The sequence below is a fragment of the Puma concolor genome, chromosome E1 (genome assembly GCF_028749965.1).
Source record: "Puma concolor isolate L17-30 chromosome E1, mPumCon1.1.hap2, whole genome shotgun sequence".
Classification (NCBI taxonomy): Eukaryota; Metazoa; Chordata; class Mammalia; order Carnivora; family Felidae; genus Puma; species Puma concolor.
Window position 1 is genome coordinate 41,447,000 of NC_141680.1, and position 19,195 is coordinate 41,466,194.

Consider the following 19,195-nt stretch of genomic DNA (forward strand, 5'->3'; position numbering starts at 1 on the left):
GCAAAATAAGGAGTGCACTTGTGATGAGCACAGGGTGATGTATGGAATTGCTGAATTGTATATTGTGCACCTGAAATTAATATAACACTGTGTGTTAACTAATTGGAATGAAAATAAAAACTTTAAAAATACTATTTAGGAAATTAAAAGGTAAGCCACACACTGGAGAAAATACTTAAAGCATATATCCCACAAAGGATTTGTATATAGAACATATAAAGAACTCTTGACTACTCAATGATAAGATAACCCAACAAAAAAATGGGCAAATATTTGAATAGGCATTCACCAAAGAAAATATGTAGATGGAAAGTCAACCCATGAAAGGAGTAATCATTAAGAAGGTTCACATTAAAACTACAGTGAGAATACCGTACACACTCTAGAATGGTTGACATTAACAAGACTGACCTTACCAAGTTGTTGGTGATAGCATGAAGCCATTGGAATTCTCACACAAGGAAGGGATATAAAATGGCACAGTCACTTTGTAAAACAGTTTGACAGTTTTTCAAAGAGTTAAAGATACACCTACTATATGACCTTGCCATTCCACCTCAAAGTACTTACCCGAGAGAAGTAAAATCATATGAACAAAGGGAAAATAAAAAGAGACAAACCAAAAAACAGACTCTTCATTATAGAGAACAGAAGGGAGGTGGGTGGGGGGGATGGGTGAAATAGTGCAGGGATTAAGAGTATACTTATCTTGATGGAAACTGTTGAATCACTGTATTGTATACTTGAAACTAATATAACACTGCATATTAACTGCACTGGAATTAAAATTAAAAAAATAAAGTTAAAATGATATGTCCATTCAAAGGCTTGTTCACAAATGTTCATGGAGACTTTATTTTTTAAGATAAAAAAATCTAGGAACAACCGAACTGTCCATCCACAGGTGAATGGATAAACAAATGTGGTGTCTCCATACAAGGAAAGACCTCTCAGTCATAAAAAGAAATGAACTAGTGATACACATAACAAAATGAATTTCAATATAATTATGCTGTGTGAGAAGCCAGGCAAAATAGAGTACACAATGGTAGGATTCCACGAAACTCTAGAAAATGGAAACAAACTTGTAGTGACATTGGATCTGTAGTTGTCTAGGGGTGGAGTATGGGAAGGAAATGCAGAGGGGGTGATAGATCTTCTTTATCTTGATGGTGGTGTTGATTACAGCAATATATATCAAAACATCAAATTGTACACTTAAATGCGATTTTAGTATGTCAGTTGGACCTTAATAAAGCTGAGAAGAAAAGAAAAAATAATGGAAGTATCAACCATAATTTAAGTTTATTTTTTGAGAGAGAGGGGTTGGGGTGGAGAGCAGAAGCAAGGGAGGAACAGAGAGAGAGGGAGAGAGAGAAAATCCCAAGCAGGCTCTGCACTGGCAGCACAGAGCCTGATGTGGGGCTCAAACTTACAAACTGTGAGATCATGACCTGAGCCAAAATCAAGAGTCAGATGCTTAACCGACTAAGCCACCCAGGCACCCCTCAACCATAATTTTTTTTAAGGTTGACTCAGAGAAGGTAGAGGAGATAAAGTGGGAGAACAGAGGATTGAAGCTAAATTTTTGGAATATACTCTTTCTATAGGTTTGACTTTGGATTCATGTCAATATTTTACATAATTTTAAAACAAAATTAAAAATTTTAAATCTCAAAATTATTAAAACATGGCAATAGCAAAGGACCCTAACTGTATATGCAGGCATAAAAAGCAATTATTCCAAGATCAAAAATAAATAAAACAACAGAAAAAGTCTTAAGTTTGATTTCAGTAAGTATAGTGTTGGTAATGTTATTCTGAGACTGTCGGACAAACATAGAATAAAGAAAATGAGTAAATACATTGGTGTCACTAAGAACTGATACTTTTGCATAGAAGAAATGAGATTTATAAGTAAGATATATGAGTTTAAGTAAAAGCTCTGTAGTTCTCAGTAGAAACTAAAGACCTGGGTATCATTTAAATATATATTTTCTAGGGATTTAGTAGTAATGAACATCACATATTTCAATTTATGGTCTCAAATACTGTTTCTACCTAAAAGGAACTGGGGATCCTTGGAGAAATGACTGATTAGAAGTTGGGGGAAGGAAATACATAAACGAGTCTGCAATATCCTGTTATATGAAAAAGCAAGGAATTTTCTTTTTTTTTTTTTAACATTTTTTTTAATTTTTTTTTTCAACGTTTATTTATTTTTGAGGCAGAGAGAGACAGAGCATGAACGGGGGAGGGGCAGAGAGAGAGGGAGACACAGAATCGGAAACAGGCTCCAGGCTCTGAGCCATCAGCCCAGAGCCTGATGCGGGGCTCGAACTCACGGACCGCAAGATCGTGACCTGGCTGAAGTCGGACGCTCAACCGACTGCGCCACCCAGGCGCCCCAGCAAGGAATTTTCAAAGACTACTAGATTCATGTCAAAAGGACTTGGAGGCCAACTCAAAGTTGTTTATTTGAGCATCAATAGAGGGATATAAACTGGAATGGATTGATTCACCATCAAGTCTATTGAAATCGATGAGTTCATATTAATGCAAATTTTAAAAAACAATTAAAAAAAAAACCTCTTTGGTCACTCTTGCAGGATGGAAACTGGGAAATAAAGGGAAAAAATCAAGCATTTATTTTGCCTCTCCTGTCCAGACTATTCCTTAGGACTACCAAATGTTGACGAGGGAAGTTTATTTTTATGGAATTATCCCAGCTAATAAATGGCAGGCAGAGGAATAATAGAATTGCAGTATCATGATTTTGCTATGCCTAATGAATAATGGTCCTAGGCAATGATCATCAGTAGCTGCTTATATCAAAAAAAAAAAAGGAGACAACTGGACATTATGTGTCTCCTGATTGAAAAGCACACCACGATCTATGAAGCAGTTTTTGGGTCCTACAGATCTTTTGGGATATAAGTCTCCCATTAACAGGTTTGGCCATTGTCTGGGTGCGTTGTGTAACTTAACTGTAGTTATTGGTCTGTGACAAAATGAGGTGGGAGAAGGTAGTGAGAGGAGCTTGTGCTGTCTTCCAAGACTGAAATTTCTGCATCATCTTCAAGATGGAGGTGGCACTAAATGTCAACAAGGAAATTGGATCACCTCTCCAAGCCGAGAGGGTTCAGGGAAATTTGGGGACTCAAGATCTTCAAATGCATCAATCCAGATGTCCCCATCTCATATCTCAGGGTCCCCATCTCTCCCAATTAGGGCCCTGACCCTGCCATGGCAGTACTGCCTAGACTGAGTGAACAACCACCTCTGGAGCTCTGCTTTTCCTGTGGTGATGTCCTAGCCTTGGTCTTCAGCTTTATCTGCCCTCTGACTGCAGGAGATGAGAGTCAGTCTCTGTGCTGCCAATGAAACTTCTGGCTTTTACATCTGTCCTTTAATCTCTGATTTATCACCCTCAGCCTTTCATTATGTTTTCCCAAATCGTCAGTTGCTCCCAGCTACATTCAACTTCACTCTCCTTATAATTACTATTAACTGCTTTCAGAGATATATAATATGGAAAAGATGTCCCAGGGAGCATTAATTGCCTACAGGTTTTCCAAAAAGGTTTTTCTCTGATGTTTATCCAAGAATTCCCAAGAATATGTCTTATCTAAGAACTGAAGAGATCTGTCAGTGAAACTGAAGCTGTGACTTTGTAAGATTGTAAGACTGACAAAGCCATGTTGTATGTCTTACATGTGTATGTACCGTATGGTTGTCCAGAGAGCATAGAAAATCTTAAAGAAGAGTACGATCACACTGATTTTTCATATAGGAAAGAAGTGATTTATTTTGGCATAGAGTTATAACATAGGAAAGTTGAGGGAATAAGAATTATAAAAGAGAATCCCTTGGACAATTAAATCCTTTGGACAATAAAAATCTGTAATGTAGAAATACTGAAATCAGACTTCAGCTCCCTGAGCTTGATGAGCTGGTGCCCAAAAGTTAAGGATATTTTAGGGAGAAGTGGTCACTACAACAATTGGTGTTGTAAGAAAATTCACACTTGGATGAAAGGGAGAGATCCAGAAGTGGAATTTGGACTGAGGTTAGAATATGCTCACAGAGTCAGTGGGATGGTGGTAGGCTCATTGGAACAATGAGACCCAACTCAGTTGAGCAACATCAGCCCCATCCCATGTGTCCTGATGGTCAGCAGAAAAGGAAGGGCTACATCTGTGGGGCAGAGGTAGGCGGAGATGGTGGTCACAGAGAAGGGGGCTCAGCAGCAAGAGGAGGCACAGCACATGGGGCGGGGGCAGGTGGAGATGACACAGGTAGGGCGATAGCAAGTGGTGTGGCAGGAGACCCGGCCACAGACTGGGCGCAGGCAGCAGGAGGGGCAGCAGGAGGGGCGGCAGCAGCTGGAGCCACAGCAGTTGGAACCACAGCAAGAGGGGCGGCAGCAGCTAGAAATGCAGCAGGAGGGGCGGCAGCAGCTGGAGCCACAGCAGCTGGAGCCACAGCAGCTGGGGCGGCAGCAGGTGGTCTGGCAGCAGGAGGGGCGGCAGCAGCTAGAGATGCAGCAGCTGGGCCTGCAGCAGCTGGAGCCACAGCAGCTGGAACCACAGCAGGAGGGGCGGCAGCAGCTAGAGATGCAGCAGCTGGGCCTGCAGCAGCTGGAGCCACAGCAGCTGGAGCCACAGCAGGAGGGGCAGCAGCAGCTGGACACACAGCAGGTGGGCCGGCAGCAGGTGGTCCTGCAGCAGGTGGTCTGGCAGCAGGTGGGGCGGCAGCAAGGCTGGCAGCAGCTGGAGCCACAGCCCTGGTCAGAGCAGACGGAGCCACAACAGGAGCTGACCATGGTGTCAGAGGAAGGATTGGGGTTTCACCAGTAGGTATGAGTGGGTTTCCACAAGGGTGGTTTCTTGAGTTTGAATGTCTACTTACCTCTGTCCCCTTTTATACCCTGCTGAGTAGCTGACATTACCATGAGCAACACTCTTGTTTTTCCTACCAGGAAATCAATTAGTAAGTTAATAATTATGTTTATCAGGTTAAATATGCTGATATCTAAGAAAAGCATCATTTCTCTTTTTCTGCAGTGTTGTGATTCATTGAATCTTGTTAAGCCACATGAAACCACTTTTGCATTTTTTTCCTAATGTGTCTTCGAAGTTGGAACTTTCATAATGATATTCTGTTACTGAGTTTTTCCGTGTCCTGTTTTCATGTGCGACTCCACAGTCATATTTTGTTTTATTATTTTAATTCCAGTATAGTTAACATATTAGTTTCAGTTGTACAATATAGTGATTTAGCAGTTCTGTGCATCACCCAGCGCTCATCACAAGTGCACTCTTAATCGCCATGGCCTGTTTCACCCAATGATGAGTTTTTCCTCCTATTTCCTTACCAGTACTCCACCTGACAGTGGCATGCATTTTTTCCACTTTGACAAAAAGAAAAAAAAAAGATGGGGTGGGGAGGGGAGAGACTTGACATTGTGATAGCTATCTTCAAAATGTGCTCATGGATTTAATTCTTTTTTTCCCATGTCTTATTTTGAGGATGGCTATCACAATGCCAAGTCTGTCTCTCTGTCTGTCCTGTCTTTCTCTCTCTCTCTCTCTCTCTCTGGTCGAAGTGGGAAAATGCATGCCATTGTCAGGTGGAGTACTGATAAGGAAATAGGAGGAAAGACTCATCACTGAGGATGCTTATGTACAATGGATGGGGAGGGCTGGACTGTGTTTCCTGGTTGATTGGAGAGTCTGGGTGTCACAAAAGACATTCCAATCTCATGTGATGATTCTACCTCAAGACTAAGCTTTCACCCTTTCCTTTTTGATGAAAGAACCATTTTCAGAAATGAATTTTTTCCTTCAGGAATCTTCTCCACATATGCTAAAAGTGAGGGGGTTTGAGCTATCTTTTGATTGGCCAACATATGCAATGGATTCTGCATTACATTGGAGTTTTTATTTAAAGCATCTTTTTCTTGTGCTCTTTCAATAATTCAAATTCAAGTCTTTGTGCTTAAAGAGGATATAAACAGATAAGACTTGTTTGTCCTGCAGGCATTTAAATACGCTATATTGAAAGGCAAGATTTTTGCACATACTCAAAGCATCAAAGAAATTAGTGTCCAAAACAATCATTATGTATTTAGGATTCACGTACTTACAGTGAAAAATGAGATACTACAGGGAGATACTATTTGTGAGTGTTTGCTGTGTGCCAGATGGTCTGCTGAATGCTTTGTAATTATTATGTTGATTTTTCTTCTCCAGGAACCCACGAGGCACTCATCATTCTCTAAGAGTTCACATAGACTTGTGTTAAGGTTATTAAGTTACAGTGTAAACAATACTAATTCCATACCTTTGATTGTGCTGTTACACCTCCTTAGAAGTTCATTCTCCCCTATCAACTCAGCAATTTCTTGTTCTCGAAGTTCCAGCCCAGATGGCTCCTCCTCTCTTATGTTTGCTTTGACATTTTTTTTTTTTAATTTTTTTTTTCAACGTTTATTTATTTTTGGGACAGAGAGAGACAGAGCATGAATGGGGGAGGGGCAGAGAGAGAGGGAGACACAGAATCGGAAACAGGCTCCAGGCTCTGAGCCATCAGCCCAGAGCCCGACGCGGGGCTTGAACTCAGGGACCGCGAGATCGTGACCTGGTTGAAGTCGGACACTCAACCGACTGCGCCACCCAGGCGCCCCGACATTTTTTTTTTAAACTTCATCTGCTCCTCCTTTATGCTTGCTATCACATTGTGGAACCCTCAAACTTCGCACACCTACTGTAACCTGAATGTGATTCTCTGTCTCCAGCTGGATGGTAAACACCTGAGGTGGACACTTGAACCGTAGGTTTCTTTTCATCATGCATGGAACAGATCACATCATCAGTGGCTTAAAAAAAACATCTCTAGGAATCACTTTTTAAATTTAAATGTTTTGCAATTCTGTAAAGTATTTATGGTACCAAAATAAATTCTACAAAGTGAGGCATGTTTAAGGAAGTCCTGCTATTTATTTCTATTCCTTCCCGCCCCCCCACCTTAGAGAATCATTTTTATAATCTAAGGTTTTCCATTTCATTGCTATTTTAAATGCAAGTGTGTTTGCATTTGCATAGTTGTAACTCCTTTGTTTCTTTTTTTTCTTTTTTTAATGTTTATTTATTTTTGAGACAGAGGGAGACAGAGCATGAACGGGGAAGGGGGCAGAGAGAGAGGGAGACACAGAATCTGAAGTAGGCTCCAGGCTCTGAGCTGTCAGCACAGAGTCTGATGCGGGGCTCGAACCCACGAACCGTGAGATCATGACCTGAGCCGAAGTTGGACGCTTATTAACCAACTGAGCCACCCAGGCTCCCCGAATCTCCTTTGTTTCTTAAACGATTGTACACTGATAGGCTTAGCTCCAACTTGCTTTTGCTTCACTTAACAATTTATCTCAGATTATTTCAGACTAGTAGGTATGTTCTGATGGTCTTCATTTCATTTTCAGCCACAAAGTATCCCATTCTGTTGCCATAATAAGATTTATTTAGCCAGTCCCTTATTGATAGGCATGTGGGTTGTTTTCAGGCTTTCACTATTAAAATAATACTGTGCACTTGAAAACAGGAAGTGTCTTTTTTATCTTGGGGGTTGTGAATTTGATGCATATCTGTAAGATCTACCTTATTAATTACCTATAATTATTTTCACATTCTGATTTTTTCTTCACGTGTTCTCTCTTTAAGTACACAGTGTGTTAGTCTTTGATGATTGGACTGTGTCTTTTTTACTCTGGCATTGCCTTCTGTTTCTGAAATTTAGCTTTGTAGTTATATTTTCATTGTAGCCTTTACCATAGTAAAGTTATCCCACTTTGTCTCCTCTAATGCTTTTTGGTATAAATCTAATTTGTTTGGTATTAAAATTGCAGCTTTTATGTCTTCATTTTTCAAAATTGCTTTAGAAATTCTAGGTTCTTTATGTTGCCACATAAATTTTATTTTTTTTTTTTTTTTTATTTTTATTTTTTTTTTTTTTTATTAAAAATTTTTTTTTTTTTCAACGTTTATTTATTTTTGGGACAGAGAGAGACAGAGCATGAACGGGGGAGGGGCAGAGAGAGAGGGAGACACAGAATCGGAAACAGGCTCCAGGCTCTGAGCCATCAGCCCAGAGCCCGACGCGGGGCTCGAACTCACGGACCGCGAGATCGTGACCTGGCTGAAGTCGGACGCCTAACCGACTGCGCCACCCAGGCGCCCCGCCACATAAATTTTAAAAATCAGCTTCTAAGCATCTATTAAAAAGTCTCCTGAAATTTTGATATTGCATTGAAATTTTGGATTGACTGCAGGAGAATCAACATTTTTTCCCCTTTTCAGCTGTGCTTAATATATATTTAATTCATCCATTGACTTGTTAATTTCAATGATGCTGTCTTTCATTTATTTTTTATAATTAAAAAATTCATTTTATTCAATTATTTATTTAAATTCAAGTTTAATAACATACAGTGTAGGATTGGTTTCAGGAGGAGAACCCAGTGATTCATCACTTACGTGTAACATCCAGTGCTCATCACAAGTGCCCTCCCAACAGATGCCCATGACCCATTTAGCCCATCCCCCAACCCACCTCCTCTCCAACAACCCTGTTTGTTCTCTGTTTTTAGTAACAAAAACATGGAAGAGCTCTACCCACAGCTGCATAACTTTACAAAGAGAAATTAGAGAAGGTCTAGATAAATGGAGATACATGTCACATCCCTGGATTGGAAGGAGGAACCTCCTTCCAGAACTCTTCCATATTTTTGTTACTTTTTTGTCTCAGCATCTTATGTTGTTGATACTTTTGAAAACTGAATTGTTCTTATTTAATTTTAATTCCATAATCATTGATAGTATATAAAATACAATTAATAAGAAATAAAATTACTATCTTTTTTTAGTGTTTAGTTTTTGAGAGAGAGAGAGAGACAGAGTGTGAGTGGGGGAGGGGCAGAGAGAGAGAGAGGGAGACACAGAATCCAAAGCAGGCTCCAAGCTCCAAGCTGTCAGCACAGAGCCCGATGCGGGGCTTGAACTCACGAACTGTGAGATCATGAGCTGAGCCGAAATCGGATGCTTAACTGACTGAGCCATGCAGGCACCCCAAAATAAAATTATTTTTTAATGTTTATTTATTTTTGCAAGAGAGAGAATGTGTGTGCAAGTGGGGGAGAGGCAGAAAGAGAGGGAGAGGAGAGAGAATCACAAGCAGGCCGTATGCTGTTATCACAGAGCCCGATGTGGGGCTCAGTATCACAAACCGTGAGATCATGACCTGAACCAAAATCAGGAGTTGGACATTTAACCAACTGAGCCACCCAGGCACCCCTAAAATAAAGTTAATTTATACTGATAGAAATCTTATGTCCTCGTCAAATTTACTTACTAGTTTCAGGAGTTGTTGTAGTATGGGAGCCCAACCTCCTGTCAGTTCCCACCCCAAGTGAGTAACTGATGATCAGCTCCATTCTGTTCCTCATCCATGAACCTGTCCCTCTATCTTCCTCTCCTAACTGGGCGGCTTTAGTGTGGCTCTAGGTTTGAAGGGTGGGGTACATCATTAGTAAAACTGTCCTTTTGGGAATCATGTTCCCATTTGTATTACAAATATTTTCATCTAAAGAGGGGCTTCGAAGCCCAGTCTTATTTGTAAAAATAAAAGTACAGAGAAAAGATACTGTGTAGAAACCTGAGCAGGCAATGTATTGAAAAACATTTAAAAGTAAATACATCAACTTTATTAGAATATCTGCTCCATTACTATAGAGAGCTTTCTGTGTGTTGGTCTCTGACATTACTCTAGTATCTTTTTTATTTATTTATTTTTTTATTTTTTTAACGTTTTTTATTTATTTTTGAGACAGAGAGAGACAGAGCATGAACGGGGGAGGGACAGAGAGAGAGACACAGAATCGGAAACAGGCTCCAGGCTCTGAGCCATCAGCCCAGAGCCTGACGCGGGGCTCGAACTCCCGGACCGCGAGAACGTGACCTGGCTGAAGTCGGACGCTTAACCGACTGAGCCACCCAGGCGCCCCTCTAGTATCTTTTTAAAAAAAAATATTTTTATTTATTTTTGAGAGAAAGATGGAGGAGCAGAGAGAGGGGGTGACAGAGTTTCTGAAGCAGGCTCTGCACTGACAACAGAGAGCCTGATGGAGGACTTGAACTCACAAACCATGAGATCATGACCTGAGTTGAAATTGGACACTTAACCGACTGAGCCACCCAGGCACCCCTCTAGTATCTTTAGCAGTGCCTCCCATGTAATAAATGCTTGATAAATACTATTGGGATGAGTGAATGAAGAAATTGGCATTTGGAAGGGTCAGGGAAAGCAGACCCACTTTTCAGTGAAAGCACTGGGCCCCTGTTTCTCCATGGAAGCAACTGACAGGAACTCAGGAATACCCTCTTACGTGGTCATAAAGTCTGTAATTCGCCGCAGTTTTCACCAAACACATCATCTTATCAAGGGCGTGCTTTACTCATCTAAGTTACCTGCCTGTCCCTTGAATGCATGAGGATCTGAAATTTGTTTATCAATAGAAAAATGAGAAATGGCTGAGGTCCTGTTGCAAATCGAGTCAAAGTCAGTGTGCATTTGATTAGCTGCATGGATGACACTAGTGTCATCGAGTGCAAGTCTGCATACAAACTTGCATACTGTGCCAAACAACATGTTGCACAGCTACAGTGACTGGTGTGATTCATGAAACGTGTATTGTGTTCTTTTCACTTTTACGTACTTAACAGTCCTCCAAATTTCTGGTTTTCATGTTGTTATTTTCCTAGGACAGGTTCATAGTTAGGTGATTTGCTTAGGAAATAAGGAAGCATGTAAGAAAGAATCAGGGAGTGAATAATGGAACCTGACTTTTACTGAGAGGTGTCAGGACCATGTTGTGTATCCTGCAGGTGGGTGTAGGTCAAGTACACTTGCCTACGAGCTGAAGACAAAATCTGGAAGGAGCATCAATCACACTGAATTGTTAATGCAGGGAAGTATAACTTTATTTTGGTACAGAAATATATAAGGTTATAGAGAAGGCCCAGAAAAGGGAAGTTATGAGAATGTCACAAATTGTCAAACTGAAGGATAAAATCTGTTATTGCGTAAGTGCTCTGGGCCATATCCATCTTCTTCAACAGCATGACGTGGTTCTTCAGTAGAATCAAGGCCCAATTCAGTTGAGCAACATCATTTCCACTTCATGTGTCCTAGCAGCAGAAAAGGAGGGGCTACATCTGTGGGGCAGAGGTAGGCGGAGATGGTGGTCACAGAGAAGGGGGCTCAGCAGCAAGAGGAGGCACAGCACATGGGGCGGGGGCAGGTGGAGATGACACAGGTAGGGCGATAGCAAGTGGTGTGGCAGGAGACCCGGCCACAGACTGGGCGCAGGCAGCAGGAGGGGCAGCAGGAGGGGCGGCAGCAGCTGGAGCCACAGCAGCTGGAGCCACAGCAGTTGGAACCACAGCAAGAGGGGCGGCAGCAGCTAGAAATGCAGCAGGAGGGGCGGCAGCAGCTGGAGCCACAGCAGCTGGAGCCACAGCAGCTGGGGCGGCAGCAGGTGGTCTGGCAGCAGGAGGGGCGGCAGCAGCTAGAGATGCAGCAGCTGGGCCTGCAGCAGCTGGAGCCACAGCAGGAGGGGCGGCAGCAGCTGGACACACAGCAGGTGGGCCGGCAGCAGGTGGTCCTGCAGCAGGTGGTCTGGCAGCAGGTGGGGCGGCAGCAAGGCTGGCAGCAGCTGGAGCCACAGCCCTGGTCAGAGCAGACGGAGCCACAACAGGAGTTGACCATGGTGTCAGAGGGTGGAGGTTCTGGGTGGGTTTCCAAGAGAATGAGGATCTCGAGTTTGGGAGTCTCCTTGCCACATGGCCCCTTTTATACCCCCCTGAGGTACTTCTGTGGTTAGGAAAAGACTGTTTCCTTCTTATTGTTTATATGACTGCAAATGCAATTAGTAAATTAAATCATTATATTTTTCTAGGAAAAACTCCCAATATGTAGAAAATAGCTCTTTCCCTTTTCTCAAGTTCCTGAGTTCTCATGTGAATCACTTCTTATTTCTTCCTTTGTTTGCAGTGTCACAAGACTTTAATCTCTGGGTATCATGTGACACAGGTGGGTCCCTATGTCTTCTCTGTTACTCACCTTGACATGATTGTGGGAGAGCTTCTGAAGGAGTATGATCTCTAGTGGAAAATTAATGTTTCAGTAGATGGAATGCTGGTAGCAAAAAAAGGGAAGTGAGCTTCTCTTTGAGTGTAAGAAATGAGGAAGCTTTTGATTTGTCGTGTTTATTGTGGGTGGTCATCGGGTTAATGAAATTCCTACAGGATTCCAGGCTGTGTTCTCATCACTCTGATGTTCTGTGAAACAGTTAGCAGCAACTCCAGGCTTTTAAATAGCAAAGAGTCATGTGAGGTTGATCAGAGTTGATCAGAAATGTCCTCTGGGCTGATAGTTTTTGATCTGTTGACAGCATAGCCCACCATTTTCCCCAAGGGGCTCGAAACCTTTTCCCCAAGTCTTCCCACTGGTTGAATGAGTCCTCTGGTCATGCCCATCGAGCTGAGCCATGGGTTGCCGCTCTATATCCTCCCCTCTCCCCATATGAGCTGTGGCAAGACCAACATTGGTAAGACATGAAAAGGAAACAATCTTTGGAAGGAGTGCAGGAGAAGTTGAAATGTTGCTTAGCATTGTCTTGGATAGGGAAGAAGTGGAGAGTTAAAAATCAAAGAAAAGCGGCGCCTGGGTTAAGCGGCCGACTTCGGCTCAGGTCATGATCTCGCGGTCCGTGAGTTCAAGCCCCGCGTCGGGCTCTGTGCTGACTGCTCAGAGCCTGGAGCCTGTTTCAGATTCTGTGTCTCCCTCTTTCTCTGACCCTCCCCTGTTCATGCTCTCTCTCTGTCTCAAAAATAAATAAACGTTAAAAAAAATTTAAAAAAAATAAAAGAAAAAACAAAATAGTCTCTGCAGAAAGGTTTTTATATTTTGCATCTTTTATATTTTAATGTTTATTTATTTTTGAGACAGAGAGACAGAGCATGAACGGGGGAGGGTCAGAGAGAGGGAGACACAGAATTTGAAACAGGCTCCAGGCTCTGAGCTGTCAGCACAGAGCCCGACGCGGGGCTCGAACTCACGGACTGCGAGATCATGACCTGAGCTGAAGTCGGACGCTTAACCGACTGAGCCACCCAGGCGCCCCTACATCTTTTATATTTTAAAATTTCATTTAAACATTTCGAGTATCTCTTTTTTTTTTTTCCCACGTGTATTCCTCCCACCTTTCTTCTCAGTTTACAGGTTCCCTCCTTGAAGGCAGCCAGAGTTTCCAGCTTTTTTTGTTGCTTAACACATAAGAAACAAATAAGAAGACTTACCCATTTCTTTCATTTATACAAATGGTAGCCTATCAGTCATGGTCATCCTCCTTGGCGGTTTTCACATGAAGCATTCAGATAACGTATACACTGCTTGCCATTCTTTTTCTTTTACAGTAGCATCGTATTCTGATTATGAAGGTACTGTAATGTATTGAGTCAGTCTCCCACTGTTGGATATTTACTTTGCTTTTAGTCTTTTGAGATTACTTACAATGCTACAACGAATAAGCCTGATCATACATGATTTCACATGTGTGAGTGTTTTCTATAGAATAAACTCTTCTGGAAATAGAATAGCTGGATCAGAGTATACATTTGTTTATAATGTTTGTTAGATAATGACAACTTCAACTTCCTTAGGGATCATACCAGTGTACCCATCTACCAGCAATGTGTGAATGTTTGGCTTTCCCTATTTTTATTAATGCAGTGATACACAGGACCTACAAGTACATAGATACATGTACAGAGATGTGTAGTTATGCATGTAGACACCTATCTATCTATCTATCTATCTATCTATCTATCTATCTATCTATCTTATCTGTCATCAATCTTGGTCAATATGAGATACGTAGGTGATTTTTTTTTCTTTCTCAAATTTTTATTTAAATTCTAGTTAGTTAACATATAATGTAATATTGGTTTCAGGAGTAGAATTTAGTGATTCATCACTTACATATGACACCCAGTGCTCATCGCAACAAGTGCCCTCCTTAATACCCATCACTTATTCAGCCCATCCTCCACCTAGCCCCCTCTATATGTGATTTTAATTTGCACTTTTCTTATTGTAAGTGAGACTGAGCAGCTCTTCAGATGTTTAAGGCTATTGGTATTGCCTTTTCTGTAAGGAAAAATTACAGAAATTATATAGAAAAAATTATAGAAATTTTCTATATTGTCTGTAATTCATGTTTTTCTACTGGGTTTAGCCTTTATACATTGATTTTTACAGGAACTCTTTGTATATTATAAAAATTAGCCTTTGTATGTGATGTGAATTTCAAATATTTTTCCTAGTTTGTCTTTTTTCTTTGACTTTGCTTATGTGGTTTTTGCCATACATTTATTTCTAAATTTTTTTTTTCAACGTTTATTTATTTTTGGGACAGAGAGAGACAGAGCATGAACGGGGGAGGGGCAGAGAGAGAGGGAGACACAGAATCAGAAACAGGCTCCAGGCTCCGAGCCATCAGCCCAGAGCCTGACGCGGGGCTCGAACTCACGGACCGCGAGATCGTGACCTGGCTGAAGTCGGACGCTTAACCGACTGCGCCACCCAGGCGCCCCCATTTATTTCTGATATAGTCAAATTTATTAATCTTTTATGACTTCTGGGTTGGTGTCATACTTTGAAAGTCCTTTCTGATTTTGTAGACATTATCTCATAATTTCTTTTGTCCAGAGTTTCATGTTTTATTTTCAAATATTTACTCTATCAGAAATTTATGCAGCTATAAAATGTGAGGTTTAAATGTTTTAAAATCTGGTAATCTGATTTGACCATAACCTGCCACACTTACTAAGTAATAATTTTTTCCCCTACTGATTTAAAATGGCAACTTTTCATATACTAAATTTCCTTACATATTTGGGTCTATTCCTAGACTTGCTTTTTCAAACTCACTGATGATTTTTTCATGCATGAATGCCACAGTTATCAATGCAAAGTATTAACTTGATCTTAATAGCTATCAAGTCCAAGCCAACCTCATTAGATTATGGCAATATGCTAGTGAACTCAAACATTTGTGTAGCAAAACAGTAAATACGTACTCGATGCCTTGCCATGAGAATGTAAATTGCACCTGGCAGAACCTTGAAACTGATGTGGAAAAGAACGCATTAGCCAAGTCTGGGATGGTATTACCAGTCTTGATAGGCTTGTTTTGCCTCCTGTAAAGTTTGTTTATATTAGTTACAACTGAAGCAATCAGAGGAAGATGCTGTGTAATCACCAAGAGTCTGCTGTTAACCTCCAGGAGCTGTCTTCCCATACACTGGCCAGACAGGTCTGTTAACAGTGTTTGTGAGAATTAAAACTCTCGCTCAGGGGTGCCTGGGTGGCTCAGTTGGTTGAGCGTCTGACTTCAGCTCAGGTTATGATCTTAGGGTTACTGAATTTGAGCCCTGCATTGGGCTCTCTGCTGTCACTGCAGCTTCAGATCCTCTGTCTCCCTCTCTCTCTCTGTCCCTCCCCTGCTTGTGAGCTCTCTCACAAGCAAACAAACAAACCCTCTTGCCTCAGCTGTTTCCTTCATCAGAACAGTCATTTCTTGTTGCTCTTCTGGAATTCTATATTGCTTAGAATTTGCTACCTAGGAGGGCTTGAGCAATTCCAGTGGTACGTATTTAACGTGGCCAAATAAAACTGGATGGAGGGCAGACTTAGTCCATGCTCCATTCATTTAAGATCATCCCAACTCTGTGTTCAGGTAAAGTCAGTGGGACCACAGAATAACCCCTCAGTAACACTTTCCCATTCACAACTGTTTCTATCTTGAGTTTTTCTACCACAATATCTCTGGTATCACTTTTCGTTCTCTAGGAGCATTGTAACTCTCCCTGATGGAAATCACTGTCCACTGAGTGCCTGTATGAGTAATCCTAAGAAGTTTGGCATGCTGTCCTTTGACTCCTTCACCCAAATTCTCACATAGTTCTTAAGATATAGGGCACCTGCTCCTTGCTATTATGAGCCCTGGGTACTGAATTTTTCCTTGTTACTTCCCCTGAACTCTATCCACACTTTTGTAAATAGTCTTTTTATTACACAGATTTAAATGCTGTCTTGTTTCTGCTGTGACCCAGTTCTTGTTATAAAAATGGGAAATTATAAGTCTCATATACTTTAATACTGAAAAAAGCAGTATAAAACATTCTTTGATTTAGCTCTAGCTAATAAAGTGTAATGTTGAAACCAGAGCCTGAATCCTATAATTAGTAGTTATCAAAGAGGAATATATAGGAGGATAAAAGATTGGTTAACTCTACTGTGTGAATAGACAGGGCTGTATTCTATAGAAACATTTCAAAGTAAGTTGAAAAAGTGAAGCTGAAAATATCTATAGGACATTTCTGTAATATACTAAGAACAAAATACCCAACGTGTGTTGGGGTGAACCCCATTTGATATCAACTCCTATCTGGTTTGTCTCTTATACCTTATAACTTTTTTTTTTAATTTTAGAAATTATAATTAACCCTTAATTATACTTGTTAAGGTTTTGGGAAATATAACACAGCTACTAGATAAAACTGGTGTATGTAAATTTGAATTCAAAATATTTTTACTATACTCCAGATTGTGAACCAAAAGTTATGGACCCTTATATCTGCATAAACAGACATTTTTGTGTATATTGTGACACATTATCTCAGCTAAGGAGGATGATTCTTACCTGAGTCTGGGTGCTGGGGAAAATAGCCTCTGCATATTCTCTTAAATAAAACCAGGCAAGGTGATAAAAGCCCAAAGTGAAAAAAAAAAATCATCAAGGAGATGAGAAACTTCAATAACATGAGAATTTTCATGAGACTGAAGAAAATACGGAGTTTCAGTCTAGAAATACTAAAATGTGAGCAACTATTAGTGAAAAATTTTAAATATTTTATGGAAAAGTTGCCATGGACTTCATAATTTTCTAGAAATCTGGATTTAGAAGGTATACTTCATTTTCTAAAATAGAGTTTTTATGCTTAGAGTGGAAAGGAGGAAGGAAGGAAGAGGAGGGAAAGAGGGAGGAGAAAGTACTTGAGTTAGGCAGAGCACGCAAAATTTGCACAATCAGTAATGGAACATACTAGAAGTGGAAATATAGTCAAGGGAAATTTAAGTGACTAGGGTTTCAAGAAAAATAACAAAAAAAAAAAAAAAGATATTTATTGACAGCTGACATTATGTACCCCACTCTGCTAACTGTAGTGTATACATGGATTATGTCTTTGAACCTTTGAAGAACATTATATATTGTCCTCATTTCTCAGAGAAGGCAAACCGAGGCTCGGAGAGGTTATGCAATATTGCCCATATCATACAATGAATGCCTACTAGAGTCTTGATTCCAATATAAGTAACTGCTCTTGAACACATTCTCCTGCATTTGAAGCAAGATGGGCTTTGGTGTGAGGTGATAGCTAAGGACATAGACACATACACGCATGTACACACACATGTACATGCCAAATCATTAACCGATCAGGAGATTTTAGTATTGGGGAAATGGCTGTTTATTAAGAACACATGAAAACAATGCCATGTAAGATCATCACAATCAGTGTATACGTAGGATGAAGATATTACTGGCCTAAAAATGGATGTATCAGATAAAAATCATTTGACAATTGTTTTAATCTATTATTTCCTAGAACTGAATGCCAACTCTAAATGCCAAATCAGAAGATGAAGAGTTGGCAGCTGAGAGTCCATCCCCCAGTCACTGGCTGGCTCTAACACATTTTATATGACTTGTGGAGACATCCCTATGTCACAAAGATTATAGGCAGAGAGATTCAGCAGCAAGAGGAGGCACAGCACATGGGGCGGGGGCAGGTGGAGATGACACAGGTGGGGCGATAGCAAGTGGTGTGGCAGGAGACCCGGCCACAGACTGGGCGCAGGCAGCAGGAGGGGCAGCAGGAGGGGCGGCAGCAGCTGGAGCCACAGCAGCTGGAGCCACAGCAGTTGGAACCACAGCAAGAGGGGCGGCAGCAGCTAGAAATGCAGCAGGAGGGGCGGCAGCAGCTGGAGCCACAGCAGCTGGAGCCACAGCAGCTGGGGCGGCAGCAGGTGGTCTGGCAGCAGGAGGGGCGGCAGCAGCTAGAGATGCAGCAGCTGGGCCTGCAGCAGCTGGAGCCACAGCAGCTGGAGCCACAGCAGGAGGGGCGGCAGCAGCTGGACACACAGCAGGTGGGCCGGCAGCAGGTGGTCCTGCAGCAGGTGGTCTGGCAGCAGGTGGGGCGGCAGCAAGGCTGGCAGCAGCTGGAGCCACAGCAGCTGGAACCACAACAGGAGTTGACCATGGTGTCAGAGGGTGAAGGTTCTGGGATGGTTTCCAGGAGAGTGAGGGGCTTGAGTTTGAAGTCTCCTTGTGCCATGGCCCCTTATATATGCCCTGAACAGGGTGATTTGTTAACACATCTTCCTTGTTTTTGTTTATCTAATAATTAAGTAATTATCACAGTACACAATAATGTTTGTCTATGTAATGGTTTAAACTTGTGGGAAACAAATTTTCTTTTCTAGATGTGATAAGTTCTATCTGGTCTGCTTTTCCTCCTGACTCATACCTGCTAGCATCTTCCAGACCACACTCTCCTCATCTTCCTTGACAGTGGGCTGTCATGTGATAGGTGGCATTTACAGTTACATTTCTTCAAGTCCCATTTCTTCTAGCAGTGATAGGATCAAGGCAGTTATATTTCTGGTTCTGCATTTCTTCCAATGATCAGTTGGGAAGAAATCCCATCTGCATAGTGTGGCATGGGACAAGAGGAAGAAGCTCTCTTTTGTGGGTCATTTTTGAACAATGAGGAAGGAGACAACTCTATGTGTGTATGACATTGCTGATTTCTGTGCCACTGGAATGGATTTTCTTGGATGTTTCTCCCTTTGGATCTTGTCCTCTGCCCCAAAACCATGGCAGACAATTATCTGTGTGGTCCGCATCACTGCCATGTCCCATCACTCATTACGTTGTTACTTTGCTGTCATGTATATTTGTGTTGTTTTTTCCAGTTGGTCTTTTGATTCTGGAAGACATAGCCTCATTTTTATT

At 41.4% G+C, this 19,195-nt stretch overlaps 1 protein-coding gene and 1 long non-coding RNA gene across 3 annotated transcripts in view; one reads left to right on the forward strand and one right to left on the reverse strand.

Moving 5' to 3' along the window:
• LOC147574350 (uncharacterized) overlaps positions 1–19,195 on the forward strand; it is a 280,815-nt gene that overhangs the window by 256,980 nt on the left and 4,640 nt on the right. The window lies entirely within an intron of this gene.
• LOC112854195 (uncharacterized) lies at positions 11,009–18,499 on the reverse strand. 2 transcript variants are annotated; one of them, XM_086687279.1, is made up of 2 exons: positions 18,030–18,499; positions 11,009–11,781 (listed from the first exon to the last, which is right to left on the reverse strand). In XM_086687279.1, exons 1-2 carry the CDS (start codon positions 18,438–18,440, stop codon positions 11,314–11,316), a joined length of 879 nt encoding a protein of 292 aa, XP_086543405.1. In that variant the 5' UTR covers positions 18,441–18,499; the 3' UTR covers positions 11,009–11,313. The 2 variants fall into 2 exon arrangements, with proteins under 2 accessions (XP_086543405.1, XP_086543404.1); XM_086687278.1 differs by having other exon boundaries at positions 11,009–11,730; positions 18,018–18,498.